Below are 27,152 nucleotides of genomic sequence, written 5' to 3' on the forward strand. Positions count from 1 at the left end.
ACGTGGACGCACAATACAAACACATACTATAAAAGCACACATAGAGGTACGTGCACAAGTAGCATGGGGCTGTAAAAGGCCAGGCCATGAGAGACCAGCAGGGCTAGAAACATGTAGAAGCTGGAGAGAGAAAGAGTGAGAGGAAAAGGTGGAGCGCGAAACAAGAGGAGGGCATGAGGGAGGTGAGAGGAGAGAGGCTGACATGGGGAGAGGGGAAGTATGGAGGTGGAAAAACTGAGAGGAGAAGAAGATGGTCAGGAGGTGTAAGGAAAGAGAGCAAGGAAGACGGGGAGGGCATGGGGGCAGGTGAGGAAGACAGGGTGCATCCCTGTGGAGAGAACGGCCGCTGGGCAAATTAGCGTAACACCAAAATCCAGTCTGCTGAAGGGGCCATGCAGGGGAAGGGGAGAGGAGCAGGACGAAGGGGGAATTGCCTGTGGCACGCATCCCTTTTACAGGGGTCACCACCAGTACACATCCACTCAAATGTACAGACGCACACTTACATGCATGCAAGCCCTCACACACAATCCCTTTCCCACATATTTATACCAACATACAAACTAATATACGTGCACACACATGCAGGCGTTCATGTCCATTTCAAAATCATCAAATAGACAGAAACATGGCCGTGATCGCATTATGTGACATCAGTGCTAATTAAATATTTATACAAAGGAAAATCCACACAAACATGCACTCTGTATGTGTGTGTGTGTGTGTGTGTGTGTGTGTGTGTGTGTGTGTGTGTGTGTGTGTGTGCCCATACTGCCTTCATTCCAGTGTCCAGAGAATCACATCAGGGAATAACGGACACATGAGGATCAAATTGATTAACACCGGAGTTCTTAGCAGTAATACTGAGGATTAAGACAGCTAATAAATGTTTCATTCAAAGCTAGACGAAGATCAAACGTGAGAAAGGCCCCCGGCTCGCTCTGTGGGGTTAGTGTGATTCTGCTCTTTCCTCTCCTCCTCCTTCTCCTCCGCCTCCCTCAGCTGTCGGTTTTCAGCTGTATTATGACAGCCACTACAGATCGTCTCACTGGCAACTACAGGCCCTGTCCTTGTGCCTACACATCATTAGCTCTCCATCTGTCAGCTTCCTAACAGGTTCCTACTAATGTGGCCAAGGACTCACTTCATTGCATTCCTATCCAACAGGCAGCAGCAGTCAACAAAGGGCTAAGCTTCGTCCTGTTCATTTCTGAGCCTCTCTTTTCTTTGACTTTTACTCCTCTCTCCTTTACTTCTTCCCATTCCCTCTGTTCCTACGTTCTCTTCCTGACTTCATCCCACTCCTCTTGCATCCTCTTTACCTACCACCCCCTCTCTCCTCTCTTCATCCACTTTTAACGTTTCCACTCCACTCTCATCCCCCTCTTCACCCTTCTCCTCAGACTTGTCCCCTAAAGTATCTGGCGAGATTCGGGGCCGGTGCCAATGGTCAACAGGGGATTAACAAGAATGGAGGTTTGAGAATGTGTGAAAACCAGTTAAGTCACACACTCTGCAGGCCAGAGGCTATCTCTCTCTCTCTCTCTCAAACACACACACACACACACACACACACACACACAAACACAGATAACCCACAGATGTGCAAAAACCCAGACAACCAGGCACAAGTTGCATCTGGCATCACATGTTTATCACTCAGCACGCACACATGGTCCAGACCCCCACTACTGAGTGCCATATAGGCACACAAAATAAATATAAATACTGTATGTGTTGCAAATAAAGTGATCTGCAGGCTTAGAATGAAAAATTTAATAACATAAAATACACCGAAATTTATGTCAGAAAGCACAGACAGATGTCATGGCATCAACGGTGACACTGGTCCTGGCAAATGGGCTTTGTGGCTGCGTGTGTAACTCTATCTGTGGAAGGGGAATACAGCAGTGGTTGGGTAATGGAAAGGTCATTTAGCCAATCCCCCAGGTAGGGGGGCTGGTCTGACACGGCTCGTTTGTCACAGTTCAATAACTGCCACTCTGGGGAGTGTGAGGTAGAGAGAGAAAACGAGTGAGAGAGGAGTAGGAAACTTAAGTGTATGTGTGTGTGCTGCAACCGTGGTGTGTGATAGTGTGCACAGACCCTGGCAGCGCAGCTGATTCCCAGGGCTTGTTCCTCCATTAGAGGCCTCAAACGGGGTCACAGTGAAGGCCAAGCAACACAGACTCAGTCATCTCGACATGAAAACTTGTAAGTCTTGGTCTGGGAGGATTATCTTCTTCTTTGGTTTCCAAGTGGGAAAACTGAACTGTTACACCCTCTTGAACCTAAAGATTGCCACTTCAGAAAAGTGGCTAGCTGTAATCCATGGCTTTTGATCAAGCAGCCGAATGAGAAAGGCCTGAATTACATTTTTACCTGTTTAAATGGTAGAGGTTGAAAGAATAAGCTATATACAGTAAAATATATTTTCTGTATAAACTTTGAAGTTATGTGGTAGTTGCATCTATACGGTATAATACAGCTATTGAAAATTGGTAATTTATTTGAAATATTTCTTATGCTTTTCTGAACCCGTTAAATTGATGCATACCACACAAAAATCTGAAGTACTATATACTCTTTACACAGCATATTGCTGCACAGTGAAAACCATGTATCTCCATATTTGGTGATTTAAATTGTTTTCAGGTAAACTGAAGACTGAACCCTGATTAAGTTTCCCCTTTATGGGTTGAGAAAATCATCATACTTCTTAAGCCAAATAAAGCATTTAAACACCCATTAGGCTATCTGAAAAATGTATTGTCACTAAGCCAAAAACAGGCCTGTTTTTTATTCACCCATGAAAAGTTGATGTTTTGCAGATACATGTTTTCACAGGACAGGGAAGTAGCTCTTGAATATCAATCAATTAATAAATCATACATTTGTCTGGCTGGTGCAATAAATGCAAATTTGTAGTTCAAAGTGCTCCATTCTTTTTTAAAAAAGCACATAAATAAAAAACAAATAAAAATAGCAAGACTTAACTCCATTATTCTCAGTTGGCTGTATTGATTTGTACTGTCGATTTAACATGTCGTTAGGTGTGTGACAGAAAGATCCCCCAGCTTTGTGAGAGAGCCAAAGATTTTCACACATCTCATTGAGCGACTGGTGAGCGACACCGCAGTCTGTCCTTCTCCTCACTTTGAAAATCAATAATAAGCTTCTATGTGCTCATTCACGTGTCTCCATGTCTTCCCGGAGAGATGCCCGAGGCACAGATTTGTATTCATCTCAACTGGATTGAGAGATTTTGGATTTTATGTCCGACCCCCCGTGGAGATTTAAGAGCTACTGACTCAATGCCATGGGATTGTTTGATCCATTGTGATACTTGAATACTGGATTTGTTTGACATGTTTTAGAAAGGTCTGTGTCTCCCCCTTGTGGTCATCTAAGGGAATGCACAAAACAACATTTGGATGAAAATGTTTGTGTGTCACAGCAAAGCTTTTGGAGATAGTGTGAAAAATTGTATTTGCCTTATGTAACATAGTTTTAGGTCCAGTAATGAATGATGAATAAAAAAAAGAAGGAACAAGAGAAACGATCAAACAAACAAATAGTAAACACCACATTTACAACACAACATTTACTTCAAATAGAATTGTATTATATGCGTTAACATACTGGTAACGTATTATAATAATTTGAATAATATAAGACAATACTCTAGGTGCACTCTAGCTAGCACCTGGTAAACCTTCAGCCATCAGGCACAGTAGTACTCACAACAGCAGAAACCATACTGCACGCCTGTGTGAGTTTGTCACTGTAAATGACCAAACCAACAATTTCTTATTCTTATATCAAACACACAGAGGCATACAGACTACATTATCAAAGCAGAAACCTACAGTCAAAATGATCTGCTGATGTGTTTGACAAACTCTTACACAACCTTCAAACAAGACGTTCAGTTTCAGCCACCAAATGATAATGAAAATGACACTGTCTCACACATGGGCTGAGCTGACTGTGGTTAGTGACATCATGGGTCAGAAGCTCTTCCTCATTTAAAATGACTCACGGACATTTAGGCCACTCACCACTCAGCTTTAAACACAGTCTGCTTGGTTAAGTATCCCACGACCTTCAACATTTCAATTGTTTGGTGAGTGATTAAGTTCTGTAAGAGAAGTTCATACTGAGGAAAGCAACTGTGTTCAGTTCAAGGAAGTAACAACTGAGATGGCACCTTTGATGTTTAAAGATGCTTTCTGGGTAAGTATATTTTGTGGTCTCATGTTTTGCTGAAACTGTCCTTGTCGAAAACTGAAAGATCAATGGTATCTTCACAGTTATGCAATAATTTATCTTAAGATTTTTTTTATATTGAATTCACATATATTTTAACTTATACCAATCATCTGTAGTCTTAAATTAGCCCACATTTACACCACATAGATGTCACATAATGTAAACTATAAATAACACCCCTCTATAGACCAGTATTGTACTTGCATGATTCCAAATTGTAGAACAGTGTAGAGGTAGCATTTGTCATATTATAAAATAAAAATGTCTTTGTTGAGTTCATAAGGTCTGGCAATTTTGTATAACGTGACAAAGAGAGTACTGGTCAAAGTAGATTAGATTAAACTTTATTGTCATTACAAAATACTGAGTACTGCAAAGTTCATAAACCCCACAAACTGTTCCTACTCTGTGCTGTGAGTCTTCCCTCAGTTTTTAAGTTATTGTAATATGTCGAACTACGTCTCTTTGCATTTTCCTTATCTGACAATCTGCTCTGCTCATAAGGGGCAGTTTGTTGAAGTACTGAGTATGTTGCCATGTCACATAGAATTATTTTTGCTAAGTGCTAGTTCTGCTTTTTTTTTTTTTTTACCACATATTGAGTCCAGGATTGACTCAAGGACATTTTGCAATAGTTGTTGAGCCATGCTATTCATTGCAGCATTTCAAGGTTTTTCCGTGTCTTCTCAATACAGGGGTCTGAATTCACTTGTCATGCCGGGTATGACGCTGTGATCCAAAGGTTACGAGATGGAAGGCAAATGTGCAAAGATGTGGAGGAGCTTTTAAAGATGAGGTAGCATCAAGGTGAAATTAAGGTTTAGTGCAATTGCATGTATTCATGATGTGCAAAGAATGACAAGACTTCTGTCTGTGATAGTAGATTGATATAAGGTAAACTTCAAGATGTAACCAGAACAAAAGATGTGTCAGGCCAATGGAGAACATTTTATCAGCAGGAACATTATCTTTGTTATGTTATTACTACCTAATTAACTTGTGGTGACATAAAACATACAACTGCAAAGTGGTTCTTGTTGTTAAATGGTGATGTTCTGGCTTAAAAACCAAACTCTGTGTTACTTCATGCAAAACAGCAAAGCTTCCAAAGCTTCTGTTGTAACAGGCTAAAAGGTGCAAATAATGGTATCTGCAAATAAAGACAAAATACAGTGATGCATAATGTGTCCCTTTTGTCAGGGACAGGAACATATAATAGTTCAGTTTTACAACTAAATACTAAAACATAAATTCCAGGCTGCAGGGTGATGCTATTCTGTCTGTTCATACTGTCCAGGGCACTAGCAGAGGAGAAGTATGGGAAGGAACTGATGACTATTGCTCGCAAAGTTGGAGGACACACAGAGATCAGGTAAATACATCGATTGGCATTCAGAGTCTGATGGCGATGATGTCAATAATATGTACTGTATACACATACTGTACACTCATGATATATATACGTACGACATATTGGTAAAACTAAATGAATAAACTCTAGTTTGGAAAAGGGTCACATATTCATTTTGTTGAAAGACCATGTGATGAGCTTTAAATACTACTGACTGAAACTGACCAACAACATGAAATACAAAACATCAGTCACACACCTATGAGTCATAATCTTTTTTAGAGGAAACACACATTTCTGTGAGACAGAAAGAAAAAAAGGGAGGGAGTGTGTGTGTATCATCTACTGCAGCGGCCCCTCTCTCAGCATACAGTGGGACATTATCTGAACAGTTTCCTGCTCTCTGGTAAAATACTGAGCGACAAAAAAACAAACCACTCTTTCAGCATGTGCTAGGGAGGTGACCTTGTACTTTGCTCAGTCCAAACTGCTCTGTTGTAGCTGCTAAGTCACCAGCAGTCACACAGTTGTACTGAGCTTCTTTGTGATTGTGTTCTTAGAAAGAAATAGGATACACATGATGCTGAGCAACAGCCCTAAATGAATTTGAAAAATGTTGGATAAATGTTTGTTTTAAGTTTGCAAAGATCACCTGCCTCTTTGTGCCCTATGAAAAATGCATGGTCACTGAATTACCTCTCATCTTAAATGTGCATTGTTTTCCCAGCACCTTGAGAGCGTCCTTTGAACAATTAAAATCACGTAAGTTCATCCAGTCATTTGCTCCCTGAACAAATCCAACCAAAGTACTAAATACTGCTAATAATGTTCTTATTTGCATAAAGTGTAGAATGATTCATTTTGCTGTATTGCTGTTTTTGGCTGCAGAAATCGAGAACATTGGGAACTTTCACATCCAACTATCTGATATATTGAAAGAGGAGGTGAAAAAGATTGAGACATTCAGAGAACGGCAGAAAGAGCAGAGGAAGAAGGTACTGGCCAATTTGTGTTGCTTAACAACTGACTTATTGTACACAAATATAGAGGTTTGATTCTCCTGATGAACATTATGTGAGGTTTGATGGCTTACTCTAGCTTGAGGCATATAGAAATTATTCTTCTCTATCTGTTTGCAGATTGTACAGGTGCACCTATTAAATCTGTTTAATATAATATAAGCATCCTGCAATCAGTCCTATCTGTGAAGATTACAATGTTCAGTTTTTGTTGACAATTAATTATAGAAATGTTGACTCAACTTGATGGTCAATTTGAATCCCTCTGCAGGTAATACGCATTTACAAAGCTAAGTAATGGCCAGGAAATGCATGGACCACTAAAATTCCTGCAATGATAACATACAAGCTTGAAATCTTGACACTTCTGTCTCTCTTTATAGTTTGAAAGCATCATGGAGAAGGTCCAGAAGAAAAAGGTTTCTTTGTACAGGAAGACCATGGAGGTAGGACAACAGCCACAACTGATATAATTTACTGTTTCACATTTAATCCAAAAATCAAACATGACTAATTTTCTCATTGTGAGGAAATTCATTTAAGGGCATACTGTATATGGCCACCATTGGTAAAAACAGCAAACACTACACAGCTCTTCCTGTACTTCCTGTTTCTTACAGTCTAAGAAGAACTACGAGCTGAGATGCAGGGAGGCGGATGATGCAGAACAGGGGGCTGAAAAGACAACTGTTACATCCAAAACCTTTGACAGGGTACAACAACAAAATGAGCTACCTCCCTATACCTTTGCAGCCCACCTCACTACAAAAATGACCATCGCTTCAGTTCTGTTCATGAAGTTTCCAGTTGATAGCAGTGCAACCTTAGTGGTGTGACTTTTCTGCAATTGTGCACAGTGATGCAATGATGCAGCATCTAGCAAGGAGGAATTGAAGTATGTTCATGTAACATCTGTCATCTCTTATAAATTCCATTCAATTTTAGACAGTTCCCCAAATGACCCTGATTAAACTTTAGTGTATCCAGGAAAGGTGCAAAATGAATCTTTCCAAAACGTAAGACATGTTTTGGCCTTTTGATGTTATGATGATGATGATGTTTTAATGTGATGAAGTCTCACCAGTACGTGATCAGGGCCTGTCACACTGGTCACGCTTCCTGTGTAATATTTATTTCACAGGCTCATCACAGGGCCAAGCAATGCAGACAGGCAGCCAGTGAAGCAGGTACACTTCACATCTATAATTTCTATTTTTAAGCTGCATACATTTGTATTTACTGTACCTACTACCACTGATTATCTATGTTTAGAGAATACTTTACAGAAATTATGCACTTTACATTATTTATATAACAAATCTTGAAAGAGACTGGACAAAGTTGACTTATTACATTTGTGTTTATTGTTGTGTTTCATGTCTAACTATAACAATCTATAATGATATGCTAACCTCTCACAGAGAAGCTGTACTTTACCAACACTGTTCAGCTAGAAAAAGTTCGCCAGGACTGGGAAGAAACACACAAAAGCACATGTGAGGTACTGTGGACTATGTTCCTATAACCTGCACTGGTCTCTAACATACTCACAATCCAGAACTAGGGCTTCTAACTACACAGACTAAACCTCACATCACATCCCCTTTATTACACAAAGTATGATTCCTGTCACAGCACCTTCCTACTGCTGACCAGCGAGGAAACACTTTGCATTGAGCGTGATAAAAATGGAACAAGAAGCCCACAATCAAGCAGTAACATCCTTCATCATACAAGTCAGGTTCTGTTCTAATCTTTTTCAAGGTACATACTACAATTGGCATGTCAATAAATACCATTCCTAATACATTCAGATGATACTGCCACTGTGTAGTAATGCAACAAGTTGTAGGATGAGGGAAAACAAACAGAGAGAAAAGAAGCAAGTCTCTGCAGATATTAAGTTATTAATATTAACTTGAAATGGTACAGTAGAAACCAATGGTGTTTACATGTTTCTCAGGTGTTCCAGCAGCTGGAGGGAGATCGCATCAGCATGCTCAGGTATGCTCTCTGGGACCACTGCAATCATTTCTCCATGCAGTGTGTCAAAGATGATGAGGTGAGCTCACTTTCTCTTCATCTACATAGTTTTAAATGGATACAAACCCAAATTAACCCCTGCAGATATGTAGACTCTTTCTTGAAAGCAACAGTAAACAGCACATATTGTCACCCATTTAATGGATGATTTAGCAAAAAGCACCTTTCATACATGCTAATTTTCTTCATTCTTTTCTTCTCATTTATTTTTAGCTTTGAATGAAAATGTTTTAACCACAGAAATGTTTGCATAATTAGACCTATTGAGTTATACAGGAACAGTGTACAATTCTGATTACAAAGGAATTGCCTCCTGTTTTAAAATCAGTTTTACGAGGAGGTGAGGAAAATACTGGAACAGTGTGACATCACGACAGACAACAACTATTTCATAGGGATGAAAAGCACGGGATCAAGGCCTCCAGGTGAGCTGTTGTGGTGGGCCAGGCATTTGACGTAATGTGAAAGTTTTAGAGGCTACTCAACGTTTAGATGAGTAGCCTCATCTGCCCTTCAGAGAAAACTACAACCTTGAGGAGAGAAGTGAGAAAAAGAAGTTCCATTACAATTTGGAGTGCTACTCAACTTCTAGCTTTTCTCTTTCGATAGACACACAGAAAGCAACACATGACCTCACTTCTCAAATGAGCAGCTTCCTTTTTCCTCTCACAGAGCCCATATTGTTTGAGAGCTACTACCAGACGGAGATGTCCAGGGACAGCAATGGCCAAGCTCATTTCGCAGGAGGAGGACAAGACATGATGATGAGGTCGGACACAATCCACCTTGGAGGAGGAATCAGGAGGAGACAGCATTGTTACTGTACAAGAGGATAACACATGAATACTGCCAGGTTGTTGTGGCAGTAAGAAAATGCTGACTGCTCCTGGTTCATCTTTCTTCATTACCTTCTTCTGCTTTAACCACTACAAAGAATTATCTACTTTCAACCAATCTGAAAGAATCACATGCAGCTGTTATTTAGACCTAGTTGTCTGTTGATCAGCATATTTCTGGAGGCCACTGTGTATATCCTAAATATCTCTCCTGACCTGGATCACTCAGGTTCTCTGATCCCTTTCTTGCAAGTTCTGTGAACAACAGTGTTGACAGTCTTCAAACTTCTCAATCAGTACGGACATCTACTGGCGAAAGTAAGTAATGCATCCACTTGCTTGAACATTTCAACCTCTTTGTGCTCCTAGTGGATCTTTTTTATTGGAATATGGATTCACATGTTTAAAATTGTGTTTGACACTTGACCTTTTAGTAACCACAATAGTAAAAACAAGGTTTAGAAAGAAAGTGCTCTAGATGTGTTGAAATAACATCACGATACAGTAGTGAATCATTTTAATACAATTTAAATAGGGTGTATAAATCAGTTATAGAGATGAATTATATGAACTAAAGAAAAGTACACAAAATGAGGGTGAAACATTTTTCTTTTCCTTTTTGGTATTCAGCCTATTGTATATGCTTGTAAAACACCATACCTTCTATGGGATTCAATGTTTTGTAACAAAAAATAAATGTTTGAATGAAGAAACATCACTTATAATTATACATTTTAATTGAATGGAATATCAGTGTCTCTGTATGTATTGTAATCTTTGATCTCTAAAGTCTTATTTCTCAAATAAGTAACGTTTTGCATTTGCAATTGCGTGTTATCACTCTGGCTTCAGTTGAGAATTCAGATGGAGGATATGCACCCCTTCAGTATGCAGCACCATTGGCCACAGTTTCAGCTGATGAAGACAGATACATTGTACTTTATGAATACACTGCGCAGGTGATCACTATGAACGCATTATTTAGTCTTAGTAAGTAAACCAAGTTTGTCAATAGCAGAGTACCATTACGTACAGTATGTTAAAAATATAATGTAGGTATTTAGGTAAAAGATTTCAGTGAGAAAGGCTTTTTAATGTCATCCATCTGTTACTAACATTTGTCATCTTTGTTAATACTGACTGGTCAGGAAGGGGATGAACTGTCTGTCAGTAGAGGGGACATGGTCCGAGTGTTGGAGCAAGGAGAAGATGGCTGGTGGATAGCGGAGAAGAACGGGCTGACTGGACTGGTGCCAGGAAACTATCTGGGCAAAATCTGAACACACACACACACACACACACACACACACACACACACACAAGAAATTATACAGATAAATGCACACAGACAAATGACAACACACACATAGTCACACACCAAAACACATGCATATGCTTTTAATTACAAGCAAGAATGCATCATGTGTCAAACCTGCAAAGACACATACAGAAACACATGCCACTTCACTCACACATTCATATACACACACATCTTTGTCAGGCTTCCTATATGAGTGCTCTTTACTCATACTAATCCCACCTGATGTCCAAAATTGTAGATTTTCTGAACCTGAATTGAAAATGTAACATCCTTTAGTAGGTTATTTGAGTCATTTACAAAGGTTAAGAAAAGTCTTCATCAGACACCCCTTGCTTATTTACACAGTCAAACTGCAGAAAGATTTCTGAATTGATTGGTGGGATTATTTTCATTACTTATTGAAGAATGATAAACCATTTGGTGTTAAAAATTTGGATGGACCATTTTAAGTGGCATCCAATGACATTGCTCTGTCAAAGTCACATTTTCAATGTGAGTCTGATGAACAAACAAAAAAACAGTTTCAGTTGCTAATAGTAGAGCAACTATTATTGTACTAGTGCAAGCCAGGCTCTGCATGACAACAGTTACTTTTTTATCAACAATGTGAACTCTAAATATCAGACAACCGACGATGAGATAACTGTTGAATAGATTTATCTCCAACTGATAAGACAATGTAGCTGTATTGATTGACTGAAGCACTGTATTTGATGTGATAAATCATGAGTTGTCATTAGATAAAGTTAGGTGTGTATGGCGTTAGTAAAACAGCCATTTAAATGAGCGCCTATCTCTACAACAAAGAACATAACTGTCAGCAATTGCCTTAGATCATTACTGTTCATTTTTTTATACTTATACTTGTCTCTCAGGTTGTATATGTCATTTTTGTGTTTGTAACCTGGGGAAGATAGAGGGTTACAACATATACTATATGTAATTATGTCTGGTGTTCATAATCTATTTTGTATGACCCCTGGAAAGATCATCAGCCACTGTACCATAGTAGCACTAGCAGCTTATGGAGCTCAAAATACAAAAATGTGACTGATGAAATGTCAAATCATTACTTCTGTTTGTATGGTTTAACTGGTAACGTTTTCATAAATAAAAATTTTCATATTCAACCATGTGGATAAAATGGCAATCAAACAGTCATGTTGAAATGTATGAGTTTATTTATGTCCTGCCTGTTCCCCAGTCTAAACACAATTTTGTGTTTAGACTGTTTAGACTCTAAACACAATTTTGTGTTTAGACTGTGTTGTCGTATATTTTCTGTGGCACTAGCTAAATATTTAAGGGTCAACTTAACAGCTCAAAAATATTAAAACAGCGCACATTTTCACAAAAATGTATAAAATAATGTGTCATGGTTCTTTCTAGCAGGTTTAAAATTAACAAACTAAACATAATGAATTCTCTGACTGTAACAAAGTGAATCTACACATACACAGGTCTTCAGGTAACACTGATAATACTCCTACTAAGAGAGAGACTAAAAGGTTAATACGCAATTTATATATTGGCAATGCCTCACTATTGAAGCCTGATTCAAAGAACATCTGCACCAAAACAGAATGTACATTATTCACAACCTGAATATTTGTGAATATGAAGAACTCTTTCTACCAAACATGGCTTTTAGAGACAAAACGCAGTGCTGCTCCACAAACAAACATTTAAAGACAGATAAAAACATTGAATCTGTTCTTTCTATGATAAAAAGTTTTTCCATTTTCACAAAATATGGTCAAATCAAGTTCTTAGGAGTACATGTTCTTTTTAGCATAGATTTTCCATTTAAACAACCATGAAATATCTCCAGAGCTCCAACCGTAGTGCAAACTAGCACACAAGGAAATACATTCCATACAACACTCCCAACCATAATTTCAGACATATGCTCCAAATTGCTTCTCATCATTCTCACTGGGGATGAGCCCAAATTGTAAGGAAAAAAAAATCTTCATCAACATCAATAATGTCAATTAGCCATATACAACTTTGGCTTCTGTAAATAGGTCATTTGTGAAAGTAACAGTAACTTACAAAGCATGTCAATAAATAACTGGTTTCCCCTTGAAGCCCCTGCCCACACAAACCACATCATCAGTGTTCGCTACTTTATCATGAATTGTGCAAGGTGTGCTTGAGCTTATTTAACTACAGCTGAAATCTACTGTGGACATGTCCGGTGATGCTCCTCTTGATTTTCTGAGTGCTTTGTTGACTGGCTGCATCCTTCATGCATAGCTGTTGGTTGTGACCAGCAGCTCATACGCTGGGTCATGACTCCTCCTGCACAGCACCACGCAGGCACAGAGCATGCCCAGCATCTGCAGGCAGACAGCAAGGGAACGAAAGAAAAGCTGTTATTTGAGTCCTTATACCCTTCAGTAAACTTGGCAGGAAAATAACGTGAGTGTAATCAAAAAGCAAGAACTAATCAATTATTTTCTAAATCTAATCAAGCATCTTGATCTCGTGGATTAATTTCTTTTTGCCACTATGCTGCTATGGGAAATCACACTGTATAAGCAAATGGCGTTAAACAAAGAAGCATAATCTTTTCACACATACAGGATGCATGATATGTTACAATGAGTATGTTTGAGTGTAATATGAAGTGACTGGCCATGCTGTCTTTGTCACTGCTTTGGGAGCAGGGGTTTCCTGTTCAGCAGCGACCATGCTGAGCTGTAACACAACAGAAATCCTTTGACACAATTAGGTCAGAGCTGCTGTCAGCTCAGTTTGTGCTGACAGAGATTACTGCAAATATGCTCTGAATAAACATGCTTTTGACTTGATTTAAATATAGTCATCTAATAAGAGTTTTGCAGTGAGGCAGCTGTTTGTTGAATGAATTAACCTCAGTGTTAACTACTCACACTGGCTGTAGTCCTGTCTTAGATTTAGGATTACTGTTACCTTTTCCCTACAAAATACAATCCTTGATTTGGATTATAACAAACCCAGAATCCAATTTTTTTGCTTTACAACAAAATCCACTTGAGCAACATCAGCGGTCAGACCACTGAACCGATGAACCAGGAAATGCAAATCTAACATACATCTACAACAGGTCACTTACGCATTAATTTGAATGTAATTTTGTATTCGCTTCCAAATAAGTGACTTAGATTCTATTACTAAACTAGTGATGTGTTTAAATCCTGTCTGACCGCTCTTGTTGCTTGCCCTGATGGACTTTTAATGTAGTTTAAGATTTAATTTAGAGTTTAAACAGTGTCAAAATAAGGCATTGCTTTTGCCTTATGTGGATCAAATATGATTAGACAAAATTTTAATGGTCCTTGTGGGGAAAAGGGGTTGATACAACCATAAATACTAATTGAATACAGCCAAGAAAAAAAAAGACTAAAAGCAGAACACAATGAAGGTTGTTTGAAACTTTACACCCAATATCTTCAACAATAGAACTGATGAAAGAATGTATATAAAACGTGAGAGAAAGTGTGGATCACAAAAGAAAATATGAAAAGAGCTATAAACCGCATACAACACCAAGATGCACACAAGAAGTACACCATGAAGGACAAGTGCTACAGAGGAGCTGCCTTTGTTAATGCTGATTATAGTTATTAGGAGACAAGGATACTGTCCATGGTCTGAAAATGATCATTTTGTGTCCAAATATGCTGAGCAGACTTGAATTTTTACTAAACTAAATTAAACTATTTCCCCTGCTGATGGTGTCACTTTTCAGGTGACACTCCTTGTCCTCCTTACCTGTATAGATGCAAAAGTGAGTGCAGCCCATATGACATACATCATGATCTCCTTTAACTTCTTCACAACTAGAGCTTCACAACCCTAAGACAATAAAAATAAATTAAAATAAATGACGTTTCACAGGCATAACAACATATCTTACAAAACAAATGCACAGGCAATAATGTCAGAGAACCTTAATATAAATATATATATTTTCATCCGTATCTTGAACTTTGTTCTGTGGTTTTAGCTAGTATGCCCCAACGCGAGTATCTTGTTTGTTTGTACCTCTTGGTAGAGATCTGCTGGTCGAGTGAGAGTGCCGGTGCAGTTAATGATGCTGGGCTGACAGCAGCTGACTGGGACACTGTTGTTCTTGGATTCTTTAAACCAGCGCATGTTCCTCCAGTCAGAGTAGTTGTGAATGCCGCAGCAGTGAAGCTAACAGGAGAATAGAAAAAAACGGTGAGGGAAAATCTTCAGAGTCTGGAGTTAAGAATACAATTTGAAATTTGTTTCACAATCTAAAATATGCGTACATCAAACCAACATACACATGAAAAGGCATAAAAATGTCACATTTGAACTTAAGCTGCCGAAATGAAAATGTTTGACACAACAGACTTTTCTTCTCACCTGCCTCTGCACATAGTCAATAGCGCGGCTGGGAGCATCAGTGTTGGTGCCGTTGTACTCGTTGTAAACTTTCTGGATGGAGTGATTCACTTCATCTTCTACCTGAAACAAAAACACGGCAGCTATTACTGTACCCGTTCAGTGACTGGAAGTTTTTTTTTGTTATCTCTAAGGAACAGTTTTTCACATTATTATTAAACTAATTTACAATATAGGCCCTTAGGCAACACTCTTACCCAACAGGATTTGTAATACATGAGAGCAGCCAAACAAATCAACAGTAATGAATCACAGCAAAGGAAGTTTCGAAACAATTACAGCATGCAACAATATATTATGTTTTGCCAAAATGTCAACATATGCTATGGACTATACCCATCTTATCTTCCACCTGGAACAAACATATAAAAGTAAACACACAAAATACAATATCACACAATATATAGTTACAAAATGTAACTATAAATCTCATATATTGTACAAGATAAAGGGATGATCTTTTTCAATCTGGGACCCATATTCTGCAAACTTAGACCCACTTTCATTTAACTTTACTTGTGAAAAAGAATACTCATGTAGTCCAATGAGACAGTGTTTACCTTTGCCCTGTAAATGTAGCCAAGCACCACCACCACACACTCTGTCAGAAACACCAGCAGGAGAATAGCAGCAAACTGAAATGACAACAAAGACACATTGTTCAGAGGCTCATTAGTAAGGTGAGTTAGAAATAAAATGATTACTTGACATTGCTAATGATTTTTTCAGTGCCATTAAATTAACATTTTTCCCAAAGCTGTTTTGTGTCTTCCTTGTGGTCCCTATAGTATGTAAGAGAAATGCATGTATATTCTTCCTCTGCATCCAGTTGATTTTAAGGGTGCAGGTCAAAGTAGTCCATACTCACAGTTGCCAGACCACAGGAGCTTTCGCGTATTGTTGCACAGCAGCCAATTAAGCCGATGATGAAGAGAAGAGTGCCGACAGCTATTATTATGATGGCAGGAATCAAGGTGTACACATCTTCGAAGAAGTGGTCATAGTCGTCATATGTGATAAACACATAGGCTCCAATGTAGCATAAAATTCCAGCTGCAGCCTGCAGAGAGAAATGGACAAACAGGAGTCAGAGAGACAGGGACAGAGAGAGAAAGAGGTCACTACAAATCTGCCTCCTCTTTTTATTTTTTTTAATCCTCTGTCTGTTTTCTTCTATGGGTCTCACATGACAATTACATTCAATTGTTAAACTATGTCTCATAATGCATATTCTATTTTCTACTTCTTAATGATTAGTTTTTGATGATTTGTTTTTCTTTCATTATAATATAATATGCAGTACAGTAATTCAGTTGGGTTGTGTATTACAGTGTGTGCTGTATGCGCATTAAGAGGTGTACAGTACTGTAGGCCTATATACTGTAGTGTTGTAATAGTGTTGGATTTAAAGTAGTTTTTGTATTTTTCCCCCTCACATTGCCAATTATTATTATTATTATACTTGCATTGTAAACCTTGTACAAACTGCTTTGTCAATACTCTATTTAACTATGGTAATGCCAATAAAATTAATATGTATTTAAGAGATAAAGAAAAAAAAAACTATGCCCAATTTCACGCATTAAAGAATATTTATTTAGCTCCAGCTGAAGAATAGCAAAGACAGAAACACCTGATTTTACTGGTGCAATGTGAACTGGGCCATATCGTCTTTTTTTAAGCTAAACCATTTAGAGCTCTGTTTTCCTTTCCGTTTTCAATGTTTATGTATATCTTAATCCAACTCTGCTAGTGTCTTAATTTCATGATACAATGGAGCTCAGATAGCACGGCAGGTCAACTCAGCAGCCGCTACAGTAGCAGGTAGCAAGCAGCTTCTGCATAACGTCATAGCTACAACTTGTGGGCGGCAGCTACAGACACACTGTAGCTAGCTATCGACACATTATAGTTTCTCCATTTACTGGCCCTCACAGTGAATGCAAAAGTGACACTGTGTCCGTGAATATCCCGGCTCAAGAAGCAGCTCGTCTATCGCCGACCTGCAGACTACAGCGCATCTCTGGCGCAGTTTGCTAGCTTACTAATGTTCTCCATCCCTGGCCTCACTGGGATGCTGCACATTGTTCAAACAAGTATCGTTTTCTTACCCAAAATATGAGATTGAGAAAAACCAAGACGGTTTTGGATGACGTAATTCCACACTGCCCCATGGTATCGTGAGCTCTGAAATTAAAACTGTAACTATAAAAAATATATATATATATTGATGCACCTGCACCTTCGCTGTTATAATAATAAAATGGCTTCGGTGGTTTTAACCCACTGTGCAGATTCTTCTCGGCTAGACCAATGAAATCGCTGCAAAGTAAGTCACGTGCTCCGATGACATCACCAGTCAAAACAAACTGCCTGATGGAGCGTATTTGAACATTGAGCCCTGCAAGAATGTAACATATTATACATTGCATTATTTATATAGGCAACAGTGAAGCTTGTGTATTTTATATAAATTTGTATATGAGAGAGAGTTGTGAGAATTGTAGTTGGACACCACAGAATAAATTTAAATTAATACAGTGGGATGTAATATGTCATAAGCAATGAGAAACATTTGATCAGAAGCAACAGTGCTGTTACCATCATGAGTGTCATCTGTCAAAGTCTGCCTGTTTAGCAGTTCAGCACTTTTTGGGAAAATAACTATATACACACATTTGGTGCTGATTTCTAATGGCAGAACATGAATGTAGGCAGTAGGCCCACAACAGCTCAGCTATGATCTCTTGAGTACAAGTGCACAGCTTGTACTGATGCTGGTCGAATGATTTGTTTCAGGGTTTTATCATTTTTCTGCAGATATGGCCTCTTGAACAAAAAACTGACAGGCAGCATCAGCAATGAGATGTGTTCATGTGTAGTATGGGTTTTTATGCCAGAGGGTGCCAGTGTAGCATTGCTAGTTTTACACTGGCATACAATTTGTGAGAGGAAGATGTACCAAGTGTAAGCAGTTGGTAAGAACACTATGGAAGCGTATACAGGACTATATTCAAATAATCTAAACTTGAAAATGAAAAGGTAATTCCACAAAAGCATTAGAATTTTCCACATTTGTATGTTATTTGAGTAAAAATGAAAATTAAATAATCCAATTTTCATTTTCACATACTTATATGGGCGTTCTATGACTATATTTATTACATTTAATTTTCAAAGTTGTAACCTGCTGTACAGTGGACAATATTCAAATGCAATAAGCGAAACAGAGCCCCAAGTGTATTGCATTTATATTAAGTTAATTAAAATTTGAAAATGAACCTGATTTTTCATTTATGCAAGCTATATTTAAGTCTAAATGAAAATGAAAATACAAATTTCTAACAATTTGAAAATAAAAACTGCATTTGACATTTCATTTTCAGACTTAAAGGTGGGGTATGCGATTCTGGAGAAATCCAACACCATAAAAAAATACCATGATATAGAGCAAACAACAACACAGCAAGTAATGTAACTAACATTAGCTAAGTTGTGGGTTAGTGAACTGTCACTACAGTTGCTGCTGCGACTCTAACAGCCAGAGAGGACGAGACCGTTTTCCAGAGCAGCACACCAGCTCCAGACAGTGATACTCACGACTTTCCTGCTATTATAGCTAACGTCACAACAACAGCATATCTTGGCAAAGTAGAAAGTAAGCTGAATGTCTGTGGGCAAGTCATTTAATGTTACCTGACACACAAATCATGGCTGGAATAGTGTTGTGTGGCTCGGCCCGAGCCACTTGGTTTATTTCCCATTTACAGAACTAGGGCTGTGTACAAACACCAGGTTTTTTTTCAGCGCACACACTGAACTTAAGAATTAGGTTTGAAAAACGATAGACGCTGCAGTGGGTCTGGGGGCTGAGCCACACAGATTACTGTACAAAAACACACAACTTTTATACACTACATCCAGTTTCACATCCACAACCTATGAGACCTGCTTATCTCATCTGAGGGCAAGATTGATTACTCAATTGAAACTTAGTGGCTTTGGGGCACTCAATCAATAATGACTTGGACTGGTGCCCAAAGCCTTGGTTTTATTGAGTTAAAGCTTGCCACATTTGTCAGCTTTTGGTGTTCAAACTGAGCAATAGTGAGACCTTAGGCTACAAATTCAAGTAGAAGCCAATGCTACTACTGTTGACACAACATACATCCACATTGTGAATTATGCATCAAGCTTACCTGTTGGCTATAAACTGAGTCATTATTAAAACACAACAATATAAAACAAAGAAACAAGCAGATATGCAGGGCGACGAAGACAGGATACAGGAAAAGTTTCAAAGGCATAAACATATGCCTATGACTTTGGATCATATACTTACAACTAATTATCTAACACTAAATATGTCAGTGGCTGTGCTGAAGTTTGTATAGCCAATGAAAATCATTTCTCACCATACACTATGAACAGTGATGGTTAATGTTGTGCTGAATTACCATAGTCTAGAGTATAGCTTCACTTACTGAAAAAGCAAAAGGGCTTGGTTGAGTTTACACATTTTGCTCTTTTTTTACATGTCAGATGAAAAACATGACAATTATTTTCATACAGTAGTTCATGGAGATCAAATTTTCAGTTCAATGTAGTGACAAAAATGTTAAATGATCATAAATCACTCTTGCACAAATGCAAACTGAGTTGCCTTGATAGGATATCACTATTTGCATGGTAAACAGAGCAATGTCCTTCTGTCTGTTATGCTTGTTCAAATTAAAATGCCCTCACATGACATGTGAAACCCATTTACAACCAAAGCTTTCATCAGTGAAAGACAAAACTGTCCATGAAACACTTTGATGGAAACAAATTATACACTGTAAATCATGTTGCTGTTTTTCTCAAAATATGTGCAAATAAAGAGATTACTGATCCTCTACTGAAGTTAATTTGTCATACAGCAGCAGTTTAGGGTAACAGACCATGATATGGATGACAGAGCAGCTATTAAAAACACCAGATGGCCAATATTAGTCTCACTGATATAATACATACAATATAAATACAAATATCAGTATTAAAAATCCCATTTAACCTGTTCAAGCTGTCCAATGTCTGTGGTGGTTGCTTTCATTTTATCCTAAGCATTTGGTGTAACTGATTCCCCATGCTGAATATAACCTAGACTAGTATTTAGTTCTTGTGGTCTTCTGTTGTTGTTTTGTGCTGATTGGAATTTTCATATTCCCCCCACTCGATACCATAACTAAAATACACTTATTTTCCAGTAGCATTTTCCTGAGTCTTTAAGCCACATTAACTTTTTATTTGAATTATTTTTAATCACATCACAGCAGAGAGTTTAGTGTTCTCGTAAATGACTATCTATAAATACCAAATTCTAGCCATTACCAAGCTTGGGTGACTGCAGGATACAATGCAATGTATAGTGAATATACAAACTATTAGGGGCATCTTTTTGATATTCACTTTTGTGCAATCCACAGTTTTCTCTAACTCATCTTCCTCCTCCCCTCCTGTCTAATTGACAGAGATTTATTTTGGGGGATACATTATAATGACTTTTGCCTGGATTCAATCCAACCAACAAAATTGAAATAAAAGGAATAAAATCATATCTGTGCAGGAATAACATTTTCTTATCCCGGAATTTAAATTTAAAATGGTCTTCTCTTTGGCAAGCATTAACTCTCCTGTGAATTTAGAAACACGCAGCTGTTCATTTGTGTAGGTTGACAGAATAAAGGATTACTAGATAAATCTGAGCATATAAAGGAACGAAGCATTTATATGAGCAAACATTCAAAGTAAACAGAGAGCACAGAGATGCTACATTGAATCTCTCATTCCCCCAGGAGTGAGGACACATATACGCTATGGGAGATCTGTGCACACTCATGTTCGGATCTGCAATTTTAATTCATGTCAGGGCAGTTATGTTCACTCATTCACACACACGCACACAAATTAATAATTATTATATCAACACATTGAGCTGCACTGTGCACCAGATTAACATGCTGTTGCCTGACATTTTAATTAACAAAAGACATTGTGTTTGAAGATGAAATTTCTCTCAACATTCGAATACAGACTGGCACATCCTATGTATCTGTGCTATCAGTAAAAATAATAAGCTATGGCTGACTCATTATTATACAACACAATGTCCTGAATTTTAGCTCTTAAAACATGTTTTCATCGCAAAGACCTAGAAACAGTTAGTATTTTTAACTAAAAGGAACATTTTAACCAAAAGGAACACTCAAGAGTATGTTTTTAACTTACTCACTCTCCTCATCTGCGTTTTGAATGCTTTTCTTTAGGGACTTAAATTTCTTGCAGCCTATTGAGCAGGGTTATTTATCAAATTGTACCCAATTTTCCAGCCTACTAACCTACTTGTGCACAATGTTCCGCACCTGAAAGTCCCAGGATCTCAAGGTTGTTTTTTGGCAAAATAATGATAGCTTAAGATGTGTATTTATGGAGAGAGAAAAACAACAATTTCTTTGTCCTCCACTGACCCAGCCTTGGGTCTATTTGAAACACTCTGAACAAAGAAGTATTGAGAGCATACACTAAAATGTCACTTTATAGGTACACCTTAAATTTACTAATACAACAGTATGAAGTTGTAGACTTAATGGTCATTTTGGGTGACTGTGATGACCCCATTTATAAGGCTAGACAAATGATTAGAAACACGAACACAATGCAATTCAACAGCACCACAAACTGCACCCTCCAAAGTGACCATAAAGTTAACCTTCATTTAGGGAGGATTTATTGCAGGGCTGTTGTATTAGACTGCATTAGTTTTAGCTACTCGTACCTAATAAACTGGCAACTGCGTGTGTTCTTTATTCTGAGTGGAATCTTTTTTCTGAGTCACTTATTGGGCCAAAATTGTGGCGTTCACCGGATATCTAGAGAATTCAAATCTCTCTCATCTGAATAGTGGATTATAGTCAATGTTTCCTCCCATCACTCACTACTTTGGACACAGAGCACATTCCTCACCTTGAAAATGAGGTAAAGCAGCAGACAAGGCATTGTGGGATAGATATTGAAATAGCCTACCCGTTACCAATACTGGATTAGCCCAAGGCAAAGAAGCTGCATGGGCCCTCTCACTTCACAGATATTGATCGAGAGAACAGATCATCCCTTTATGCAAAGGACAGGAAAGTACAAAAGATAATATCGATTTCATGTCGAACTATTCAGGAAACTAGAAAAAGTGATTTATATAAGCTGCCTACATTTGTATTTATATAAGTGTTATTTTGGAAATCTTACTCATGCTGAACAATCAGTTGTTAGTGTTGGGGCGATAAATATGGGCTGTGATGGTCACATGTACCAGACCCCAGTGGAGGAAAACAGAAGGGTCAAACTTAATATTAAAGTTTCATATTGTAAAGCCTAGACCAACATGTAGCTGTAATCACAGAAACTCTTCTCTGTTCATGTTACAACCTTAAGCGCCACGTGCACCGTAGTTACGATCTTTTTGATGCCACAATGAAATGCAAATAAAGAATGAGTCATGCTTTTCTCACTAAAGGTCGTAGACATTAACATTTTCTGTAAAATCGTTTCTGTCTCCAATGCCATGCACGGATATTTCAGTAAACAAATAGAAGAGACCCAGCGGCGTTGCCACAATGAAGTGATCAGTGTCCTTACAGCATTTCTGTGTGCTGATGAAGATCAGAACGTGATCTAGCAATATGTCTTAATGTATCTGCCAAAGTCACAGCAGTGCAAATAATTATTTTATTTAATATAAATAACTTTAAACGACAAGACAATGTAAAATATACGTGTATTGCAAATGGCACATGAGTGGTATGACAGTTACAGTAAATTACAATCATGATGAGCAGGAGACTGTAGACTGTGTCTAATTGATTTATTTTAACCCATGAGGCCAGATGACCTCGGCTCCGTGTTCATGCGCGCCAGACTTTCATCCGCTGTATCACTTTCTGCTTTGGACGTAGCTTTCCAAAATCTTCATCAACAAGTCCGCCTCCTGAAACAGAGAGTCCATAACAAAAAAAAAAGACAAAAACACCATTTCAGTCATTTTTCTGCTCAAAACAAACAAATAAATAAAAAAATTTAAAAACCCCGTTTGGACAGTAGTGGTAGGCTACTCACCTGATTTTTCGAGCGGCTCTCTTGTGTATCTACCTGCGCTTGCAAGGCCACCCGCAGGAACTCTTGGAAAAGCTCCCCGAGAGCGCTCTGCTCCCCGGGCAGGGTGACTTCCAGCGCATCAACGCCCTGCCCCTCAGCTGAAGGCAGCAGGGGGGTATCCATCACGCTCTTCTTGCCCATGAAATGTCCTGCCAAATCAAAGAAAACGTCGTTAATATACACTTAAATTAAGTGAGACGTGGAGGAGAGAAACTAACTTTTACATGACATGACAACATTGTTAGAGGCAGAAAATGTGATCATGTAAAAAATAAATGTATTATATGGGAAAAATATATGACAGTAGATTCATTAGATTCCATCCAATGCAAACATGACCGAGTGGCCCATAGCTGTTAGATCAGAAGATGATTCTTACCTGTAGCCCAAAGATTGCCTCTTGGATTCACTTTGATTTTTGCAACTTTATTCCTAAGCTCAGTCAGGTCGAAACTGACTGCAGCGGTAAAAGACATGAAAGAAAATAAGACAAGATACGCAAATAAGCCACACTGGCAAACGTTATTCAGAGTAAACCCTCTCATCTCAACGCGGAGTAGCGAGCTGTCCTCCAGGGCGCAAATTTCGAAGTGTCTCCTGTTGGTCGTGGATTGCACAGACGCATCCTGCTTTTATAGGCTCTCCTGCGGGGGGTGGACTCTGTTTATGTTGCGTGTATTTTTTATTCAGTCGACTCATTGTGAAGGTTTCGTTGGACCGTGCCTCTGGCTGTGCGTCTTTTACGCACCACACGATTCATCTTTAACTCAGGGCAGACGCGAATGTTTGCTGGAAACAAGCCAGCCACCGAACTAAATAAGTAGCAACATACCAGTGCGCAAATGTTCAGTGGAGGTTGAGGTTTGATTTTATTTTCGCCTGTTAAAGGCTAAAATGATTTTCAGAAGTTTTGGGGGATGGGTACTGTTATGGGTGGAGGTACCCTGCACAAACAGCAATTTATTTATATTTCTTTGATAAAAAGTCCCTCATATACATTATCATGCTATGCCACAATATACTGTATATTGCAATCACTAATAAAAGCACCGTAAACAGTGAAATCATTTCTTAGAGGTTGTGCACTGTTTGGTGTAAATTGTGTGGCCAGAGGCGACAGCTAGTGTTTCCTTCTAGAGCAATACGTACAGTGCATCCGGAAAGTATTCACAGCGCTTCACGTTTTCCACATTTTATGTTACAGCCTTATTCCCAAATGGATTAAATTCATTATTTTCCTCAAAATTCTACAAACAATACCTCATAATGACAACGTGAAAGAAGTTTTTTTTTAATATATTTGCAAAGATTTAAAAAAAAAAAAACAGTCACATGTACATAAGTATTCATAGCCTTTGCTCAATACTTTGTTGAAGCATCTATGGCACTAATTACAGCCTCAAGTCCTTTTGAGTATGATGCTACAAGCTTGGCACACCTATTTTTAGGCCGTTTCTCCCATTCTTCTTTGCAGGACCTCTCAAGCTCCATCAGGTTGGATGGGGAGCGTCGGTGCACAGCCATTTTCAGATCTCTCCAGAGATGTTCAGTCGGGTTCAATCTGGACTCTGGCTGGGCCATTCGAGGACAGTCACAGAGTTGTCCCATAGTCACTCCTTTGTTATCTTGGCTGTGTGCTTAGGGTCGTTGTCTTGTTGGAAGATGAACCTTCGCCCCAGTCTCAGGTCCAGAGCGCTCTGGAGCAGGTTTTCATGAAGGATGTCTCTGTACATTGCTGCATTCATCTTTCCCTGGGTCCTGACTAGTCTCCCAGTTCCTGCCGCTGAAAAACATCCCCACAGCATGATGCTGCCGCCACCATGCTTCACTGTAGGGATGGTATTGTCCAGGTGATGAGCGGTGCCTGGTGTTCTCCAGACATGACGCTTGCCATTTAGGCCAAAGAGTTCAATCTTTGTTTCATCAGACCAGAGAATTTAGTTTCTCATGGTCTGAGAGTCCTTTTACTGAGGAGTGGCTTCTGTCTGGCCACTTTACCATACAGGCCTGATTGGTGGAGTGCTGCAGAGATGGTGGTTCTTCTGGAAGGTTCTCCTCTCTCCACAGAGAAATGCTGGAGCTCTGTCAGAGTGACCATCGGGTTCTTGGTCACCTCCCTGACTAAGGCCCTTCTCCCCCGATCGCTCAGTTTGACCGGGCGGGCAGCTCTAGGAAGAGTCCTGGTGGTTCCAAACTTCTTCCATTTACGGATGATGGCCATTGGGACCTTCAATGCTGCAGAAATGTTTCTGTACCCTTCCCCAGATCTGTGCCTCGATACAAACCTGTCTTGGAGGTCTACAGACAATTCCTTGGACTTCATGGCTTGGTTTGTGCTCTGACATGCACTGTTAACTGTGGGACCTTATACAGACAGGTGTGTGCCTTTCCAAATCATGTCCAGTTGGCTGAATTTAACACAGGTCGACTCCGATCAAGTTGTAGAAACATATCAAGTATGATCAGTGGAAACAGGATGCACCTGAGCTCAATTTTGAGTGTCATGGCAAAGGCTGTGAATACTTATGTACATGTGATTTTTTTCATTTTTTATTTTTAATAAATTTGCAAAGATTTTAAAAAACTTCTTTCATGTTGTCATTATGATGTATTGTTTGTAGAATTTCGAGGAAAATAATGAATTTAATCAGTTTTGGAATAAGGCTGTAACATAACAAAATGTGGAAAAAGTGAAGCGCTGTGAATACTTTCCGGATGCACTCCTTAGTCATTTCCTGCCCAGGTCCCTCTACCCGCCACCTGCTCTGGGGGCCAGGCCTGGCCCCTTACAATGAGCAACATGACATTTGGCCAGTTGCAGCATGCTGCTGTGATCACCATCAGTCCTCTGAGGACAAGAGAACCTGCTGATTCTCTCTGCTAATTTAGAGCTGATAAGACAGACAGCCTCTTTGTCACTCCAGGGTGCTAAAGTTGCAAGTTTAGTGGAAGGGCTGCAGCTATAGTATCCTGCTCTTTTCATAACCTTTGGCATTCACACACACATACTTGTGATTTCACAAGTTCTGCACAGCTGAATGTCAGTCTAATCAGAAGACTGTCTGACCATCACAGCATCACTCTCAGTAAGTTCACAGAATAGTTGAACTGAGAGCCTAGTTTTATGCAACACCGCATTTTCCTTAAAAGACATGATGGATATTTGCATCTCAGGCTCATAACAAGAGATTCATAGATCAAGGGCCACAATTATACCACAATACTTGGTGCTGCTTTGTTCTCTCAAAATACCATAATGGAAAATTGACAGTGGAGAAGCTCATGCTCATTCCACAACTAACATTATACCAATAACAAAACTGTACAAAGTTGATCTAAAAACCAGTTAAGTTTTAAAGGACACTGCTTCAAGTCAGAGTTTAATTTCCTAATCCATGTGTGATTTCGCATGTCTAATCGTGACCACTGAAGCATATTGTTTTTGTGACAAACTGCAGAAAATAGCAGTCGTAAAAAGCCCCACCTAACAGGCAACATGGTCAAGGTCTTTGAGGTCTAATGAAGAAGGCAGCATGCATTCAATTTAAGTCAAAGTCCAAGTACCTCGGTAGAGCTTCAGGGGATCCACATTAAGATTATATGTTGAGCCATATTGTATGATTACATGCCGGTGTTGGATAGCCTCAGCTGAAATCACCTTGATTGCAAGAACACTTAAGTGTGCTCACATTGTACAAAAGTAA

General features: G+C 38.9%; 3 protein-coding genes across 6 annotated transcripts; 1 reads left to right on the forward strand and 2 right to left on the reverse strand.

The window, feature by feature from the left end:
- Positions 1-4,032: 4,032 nt before the first annotated feature.
- On the forward strand, positions 4,033-11,972 carry pstpip1b (proline-serine-threonine phosphatase interacting protein 1b). Of its 2 annotated transcripts, none has more exons than XM_044190965.1 (15): positions 4,033-4,236; positions 4,968-5,068; positions 5,570-5,644; positions 6,351-6,385; positions 6,512-6,618; positions 7,026-7,088; positions 7,263-7,355; positions 7,784-7,829; positions 8,064-8,143; positions 8,606-8,704; positions 9,014-9,110; positions 9,358-9,454; positions 9,751-9,839; positions 10,374-10,480; positions 10,670-11,972. In XM_044190965.1, exons 1-15 carry the CDS (start codon positions 4,204-4,206, stop codon positions 10,799-10,801), a joined length of 1,254 nt encoding a protein of 417 aa, XP_044046900.1. In that variant the 5' UTR covers positions 4,033-4,203; the 3' UTR covers positions 10,802-11,972. The 2 variants fall into 2 exon arrangements, with proteins under 2 accessions (XP_044046900.1, XP_044046907.1); XM_044190972.1 differs by having other exon boundaries at positions 4,207-4,236; positions 4,968-5,079.
- A 33-nt stretch (positions 11,973-12,005) lies between these two features.
- tspan3b (tetraspanin 3b) lies at positions 12,006-17,551 on the reverse strand. 3 transcript variants are annotated; one of them, XM_044190993.1, is made up of 8 exons: positions 17,373-17,551; positions 16,130-16,321; positions 15,822-15,896; positions 15,223-15,324; positions 14,875-15,027; positions 14,602-14,685; positions 13,484-13,545; positions 12,006-13,184 (listed from the first exon to the last, which is right to left on the reverse strand). In XM_044190993.1, coding segments are annotated over exons 1-8 (732 nt in total). In that variant the 5' UTR covers positions 17,436-17,551; the 3' UTR covers positions 12,006-13,183. The 3 variants fall into 3 exon arrangements, with proteins under 3 accessions (XP_044046928.1, XP_044046919.1, XP_044046934.1); XM_044190984.1 differs by lacking the exon at positions 13,484-13,545 and having other exon boundaries at positions 17,373-17,548; XM_044190999.1 differs by lacking the exons at positions 13,484-13,545; positions 14,602-14,685.
- Positions 17,552-23,008: 5,457 nt separating this feature from the next.
- Positions 23,009-24,239, reverse strand: nmbb (neuromedin Bb). The gene is made up of 3 exons (XM_044191012.1): positions 23,828-24,239; positions 23,410-23,597; positions 23,009-23,281 (listed from the first exon to the last, which is right to left on the reverse strand). The coding sequence occupies exons 1-3, from the start codon at positions 23,991-23,993 to the stop codon at positions 23,228-23,230; spliced, it is 408 nt and encodes a 135-aa protein (XP_044046947.1). The 5' UTR covers positions 23,994-24,239; the 3' UTR covers positions 23,009-23,227.
- Between the last annotated feature and the right edge of the window lie 2,913 nt (positions 24,240-27,152).

The sequence above is a fragment of the Siniperca chuatsi genome, linkage group LG1 (assembly GCF_020085105.1).
Source record: "Siniperca chuatsi isolate FFG_IHB_CAS linkage group LG1, ASM2008510v1, whole genome shotgun sequence".
Taxonomy (NCBI): Eukaryota; Metazoa; Chordata; class Actinopteri; order Centrarchiformes; family Sinipercidae; genus Siniperca; species Siniperca chuatsi.